At 32.6% G+C, this 6204-nt stretch overlaps 1 protein-coding gene and 1 pseudogene across 1 annotated transcript; both read right to left on the bottom strand.

Moving 5' to 3' along the window:
• Window positions 1-2245: 2245 nt before the first annotated feature.
• On the bottom strand, window positions 2246-3030 carry LOC111791461 (MLP-like protein 43). Its single transcript, XM_023672812.1, has 2 exons — window positions 2801-3030; window positions 2246-2699 (listed from the first exon to the last, which is right to left on the bottom strand). The coding sequence occupies exons 1-2, from the start codon at window positions 2985-2987 to the stop codon at window positions 2401-2403; spliced, it is 486 nt and encodes a 161-aa protein (XP_023528580.1). The 5' UTR covers window positions 2988-3030; the 3' UTR covers window positions 2246-2400.
• A 2143-nt stretch (window positions 3031-5173) lies between these two features.
• The window catches only part of LOC111791531, a 1358-nt pseudogene continuing 327 nt past the window's right edge, over window positions 5174-6204 (bottom strand).

Below are 6204 nucleotides of genomic sequence, written 5' to 3'. Positions count from 1 at the left end.
AATGACTTTTTTTTTTTGGGACATAAATTATGAATGTCTTTTATTTATTTTCAAATAAATAAAGCTACCCATGGTTCTAGAATGTAACAAATCCCACCTCATTAATCAATTTGGTCACTTTCTTAAATTATTGTAGCTCATAAGAATAAAGAATGATAATAAAGAAAAATAAAGGTATTTGTTCTTTTTTCTCTTACACCAACCCAACTTCTAGAACACGTCGAGATGTTATGCTCTTTCCATAGTGTCTGGTAGTGTGAGCGTGCGCTAGCCCAATGAGCCACGCTATATCTCACTTCTTAAGATTGGAGACTATCTCCATAGACCAACACGAGCCCTTCTAGCATGTTTTGTCTTTACTCACATGCATCTTATGCAAATTTATAGGAGTGCCTAGGAGGTCACCCAACATTGAACGCTTAACCATGAAGTTCTTATGATTGAGTCATTTAAAAGAAAAGTGCACCTTGTTGGTATGAGTATAGTTTTTATTTCTTTTACATCTTTCTTAGTTGTCCTATTCTCAGAATCATTCTCATTTAGAGGTTATCTCAGTTCATTTATGTACCCCTCCTTTACTCGAGTGTCACATCCAACCTTTTTTGGACTGGAAAGCGGAGTCCAAGGCCATGTCATGATGTTTTTATGAAATGATAGGTCTCACCATATTGCAAGTGATCACATTTTCCATCCCCAACAGTGGGGTTACTTACTAGGTATTTTTTAAAGCCTTAAGTCACGTGCTACTCTTACCTTTAAAGCACTCTTGTACAGATGATGACGTCGTGATGACAACCATGAGACCGAAGTTATGGTTAATGCATTCATGTTGCTTTTGTGGCCCTTGGGTTAGATTAGAGCATTACTTTAGATTTCTTTATTTTATTTAAATTCACGCTATTAATTTTCCACTGTATTATTTTAATGAATTTATTATGAAAGTATAAGTCTATGCCATCGTTTGTGAAATATTTTAAATAAAAATTTTCACTCGTAGTAGACATGTCATGCATGCACGCACTAGATACCTTATTTTTAATAGAAAAATAGATTCATTACACCATATCTTTAGCATGCTATTGATTATGAACCACGCCCTTGAGGGAAGATAAGAAAATCACCTTCGTAAAAGTATTATAAGGAAATCATCGAACATAGAAAGCTGCCTAAAAATGAGATAAAGATAAGTTACCTCAAGTTGCTTTAGAATTAAGTACTTTGGGGGACAAAAGGTTTTAAGAAGAAAGAATTTGTAGTTAAAAAAAATTAGACAACTGTTATGTTGAAAATTATTGGGAGTGAATCTCACCTTAATTAATTTTGTGGAAGATGAANATGATGACGTCGTGATGACAACCATGAGACCGAAGTTATGGTTAATGCATTCATGTTGCTTTTGTGGCCCTTGGGTTAGATTAGAGCATTACTTTAGATTTCTTTATTTTATTTAAATTCACGCTATTAATTTTCCACTGTATTATTTTAATGAATTTATTATGAAAGTATAAGTCTATGCCATCGTTTGTGAAATATTTTAAATAAAAATTTTCACTCGTAGTAGACATGTCATGCATGCACGCACTAGATACCTTATTTTTAATAGAAAAATAGATTCATTACACCATATCTTTAGCATGCTATTGATTATGAACCACGCCCTTGAGGGAAGATAAGAAAATCACCATCGTAAAAGTATTATAAGGAAATCACCAAACATAGAAAGCTGCCTGAAAATGAGATAAAGATAAGTTACCTGAAGTTGCTTTAGAATTAAGTACTTTGGGGGACAAAAGGTTTTAAGAAGAAAGAATTTGTAGTTAAAAAAAATTAGACAACTGTTATGTTGAAAATTATTGGGAGTGAATCTCACCTTAATTAATTTTGTGGAAGATGAAGATTATTGGGAGTGAGTCATACATTGGTTAATTTAGTGGAAGATCATGGATTTATAGTGAGAAATACTATCTCCATTGGTATGAGGCGTTTTGGGGAAGCCCAAAGCAAAGCCATGAGAGCTCAAAATTTCATGTGACTCAAGATACGATACGATAACAATGTGACTCAAGATAATCCATGTAATGATTTGATTCATTTTATTTCATGCCATTTGTAGCCTAAAAATTTCAAAAAAATGAGTTCATTACACTTGGTCATCTCAAACACAATGCACAACGATAATAATTATTGCACGAAGACATTTATTATAAACTTTATTTCTATTTTATTAGAAGCATATAATATAGTATTTCACAGTAATAGTGACATAGAACAAGCTAAATCACAACATAATATATTTATTCAAGCATAAAATTATGATTAGCAACATAGTAATTTGCCAATTATTATTCCATAACATAACATAGTAATAGCACCACCCAACAGCTATGAGTGGTTTGTTGGTCATGCCTTGGTTATAAATGAGCCTTCATTATTGTCTCCCATAAGGTAAGCATCAATGTCTTTGGCGACATCAACACAAAGCTGAAGAAAAGTATGAGAATCTGGAATTCCTTTATGAAGCTTCTCATATTCCAAACCACAATGAATCACACTTCCCTTCTCCTTTGGGATAGATTGGATTTTAATTCTGAAGCTCTTATAGCCCTTCAAAAGGTCTCCCTCTAACACTTTCCAAGTGAATGAATTGTTCTTCTCATCGACCTCTTCTATTACGCTCTTCACCACACAATTCTTTCCATCTATATGCAGTTTAATCCACAAAACGTTGGTTAATTATAATTGAACTGATAAAAGATAAAAAAGTTAAAGCTTAGAAGAGATGTAATATTAATGAACAAACCATGAACGTAGCGCCAATAGAGGATAGTGTCAACCTTGCCCCATTCACCTGCATGTAACTCGACTCCTTGTATTTTATCTGAACAGATATTGGACATATGGTGAGGTCTTTGATGAATTATTTCGTGAAACTTTTCCGCTGAAGCCCTAATTTCAACATCGGTCTCCAACTTTCCATAGAGAGCCATTGAATTGAGTTACTTGAAAGAACAACTTACAAAGATAAAAGATAGATATTGCTACCAAACATAGCTCAATTTAAAGAGAGAGCTTAGTCTCACACACATGATGCAATAATGGATGCCATAAGGGTTACTCTAAAAGATATTGGTATGGTTTAATCTTATCATTATTATTCTATAATAATACTTATTTGATTAAGTGGGTTTGAATGATATGATGTAATAAAACAACCACTACGAGCTTTAATTAAGGCAAGGGTTAGGTTTTTAACTCAAACTTCCTATTTTCTTTTCTTCATACTAAATTCTCTTTTAATCTTGCAAGTTAAACACTTTATTGATATAATTGTTAGCTTCTTTGACGTTGAAGACCGGTAAACTCATGAAATAAATTAAATTATCAGGGTATTTGAGATGCTGAGTATTATGATCATGTTCGTTTAGGTCTATGGCTACATGTCCATAACATGTCAAACTCTTTATTTGTTTTCATGTTGTACTGCATTACTATTGTATTTTCTATTTGTAGGGTTATTCAACGAAATCATGTCTAGGCTTGCGAAACCTGAATCGCCAAAAAATGTACTATAGGGGGATGCGATCAATTGTCAACTCCTTCTACCTAGATTTTGTATGACCGTTCGACGAAAACACGTCTAGGTTTGCCAGACCTGAATCGCTCCAAAATGTACTATAGGGATATGCGACTAGTTGTCAAATTCTCCTCTCCAAATTATGTTATATGATATTTAAGCTGTGGTGTTTCTTTCTCTGTTTATAGTCACTTTCAAACCGTCTTTCAATCTTGCTTTCAAACTCTCTTTCAAGAATCTCTTGATTAAGTCATGCCCACAAAAAATGGCCCTTAATATATATATGAAAAAATGTCTTGCAATATAAATATAAATTAATTCTATTTATGAATGGTTCGTTATTTTCAAAATGACCTTTTTTTTTACATAATTATGAATGTCTTTTATTTATTTGCAAATAAATAAAGCTACCCATTGTTCTATAATGTAACAAATCCCACCTCATCAAGAATGTGTCCTGATCAATTTGGTCACTTCTTAAACTATTGTAGTGCATAAGAATGATAATACAGAAATCTCTTATTACTTTTCCAGTTCATATATGATCTTCATCGACTTGTAATTTGATGTTGTACGTTAGATCCATTCTTAGCTTAAAGTCTCGAAATCTTCGATCGGCCTTCAAATTTCAAGGTTTATAGAGAATCTTTGATCTTTAAGAGTTATAGAGAATTTTTCGAGATCTCAACTTTTTTCGATCCTCCAAAATGAAAGAAATCTCATCTGGGGACGAATGGAAGATTATGAAAAAAGATGGACGTTTTATGCCAAGAACAAAAAGCCCAGGTACTACAATGGTTGAAGCTCAGACATTTAATTTATATTTTGAATGCTATTTGATTTTTTTTTTTTTTTTTTTTAAGTAAAGTATGTATTATATATGAACTTTTGAAATGAACTTAATTACACGTCTCAATTATTAAACGAGCACCATTATCTTTGTAAAAGTAATCTTTTTAATACGTGCATAGGATTCGTATCAAGATTTGAAATTCAAACTCGATATTTGATGATCACGACACGATATTCCCCTTCATCCCATGCAACATGGTCATGTACTCCCATTTTGTTATCCCACAAACCAATTTTTAAGAGTGAAGATTATCTGTATAGACCAACACAAATCTTTCGACATGTTTTGTCTTCACACACAAACTTTTTAGGAAAATTCTTAAGAATACACCCAACTTGAAAGTACTCCAAACAAAACACACTTAATTTTAGACTTCTTATAATTGAGTCAACGAAAAGAAAAGTGCACCTTATTGGTATAAGTATTAAGTTTCAATTTTTAAAAAAATTTCTTAGTTATCCTATCTTCAAAATCGTTCTCATCTAGATGTAGTCTCAATTCATTTATGTACCTTTCCTTTACTCGAGTGTTACACAAACAAAGAAGTTAGGTTGTTCACTTCATTGATTTTACTTCATTCTCTCGCTAATTAACATAGCATAAATAAGCTATTCATTCATGTTATTATGATGAATTAATATTTTTCTACGTCAGTAGTGGCAATCGATGATCGAAGATCTTGAAAAACTTATAGTTACAGCTACTCATCCAACAAGAACGCATATTAGTACACAATCTTAACAATTATTGCACCAAGACACATATTTTATTAGAAGCATACAAAGATTTGGATTATTGTTGTTCATGCCTTAGCAATTATTATTCCATAACATAGTAATAGCACCACCACCCAAGAGCTATGGGTGGAGATAGAGACTTGTTGCTCATGCTTTAGCAGTTATACACGAACCTTCATTATCATATCCCATGAGGTGAGCATCAATGTCTTTGGCGGCATCAGCACAAAGCTGAAGAAAAGTGTGTGGATCTTGAATTTGTTCATGCAGCTTCTCATATTCCAAAGTAATGTGAACCACACTTCCCTTCTCCTTTGGGATACATTGGACTTTAACTCTCAAGTTCTTGTAGTGCTTGGAAATGTCTCCCTCTTAACTCTTTCCACGTTACTGAATTGTTCTCCTCATCCACAGCTTCTATTACCCTCTTTGACACACAAGCCTTCCCTTCTATTACTCAAAACAAAAATAAAATAGATAAATTATAAGTAGCGTTTAAGTTTGTGTTTATTTTGTCGTTTTATCTCTTGAAAATGTCTGATTATGTAAAAGAGAACAAATGTCAGCAAGAACGCTGGGACTCAAATGGGGTAGATTGTGAGATCTCATGTCAGTTGGAGAGGGGAACGAAACATTGTTTGTAAGGGTCTAAAAATTATTCAGGGGAAGCTCAAAACGAAAAATCTAAAAATGACAATATTTGCTGGGTGTTCTTGTGTTCAAGAATTTTTAATTTAATAATCTGTAAAAAATATTAAATAGATTTTTAAACTTTTTCATGTCTTTATTAGATAACTCAACTCTCAAAATCTACTCTATGGTTTTTAAAATTTTGGGTTGGTTAGTGACACAAAATTTAGAGGTAGAGTTTGAGAACCATTATCTATCGTCATGAGTCTCATAATTTTAAAACGCTTCTACTAATTAGAGATTTCCACACCCTTATAAGAATCTTTCGTTCTTTTATCTCCAACCAACGTGAGATCTCTTAACAAAATACAAGTATAATTTCCCGCTAGATTTCAAAAAAAAAAAAAAAA

The sequence above is a fragment of the Cucurbita pepo genome, chromosome LG03 (assembly GCF_002806865.2).
Source record: "Cucurbita pepo subsp. pepo cultivar mu-cu-16 chromosome LG03, ASM280686v2, whole genome shotgun sequence".
Taxonomy (NCBI): Eukaryota; Viridiplantae; Streptophyta; class Magnoliopsida; order Cucurbitales; family Cucurbitaceae; genus Cucurbita; species Cucurbita pepo.
The sequence above is the reverse complement of the archived record's forward strand: the minus strand, read 5'-3'. Positions and strand labels throughout refer to the sequence as shown.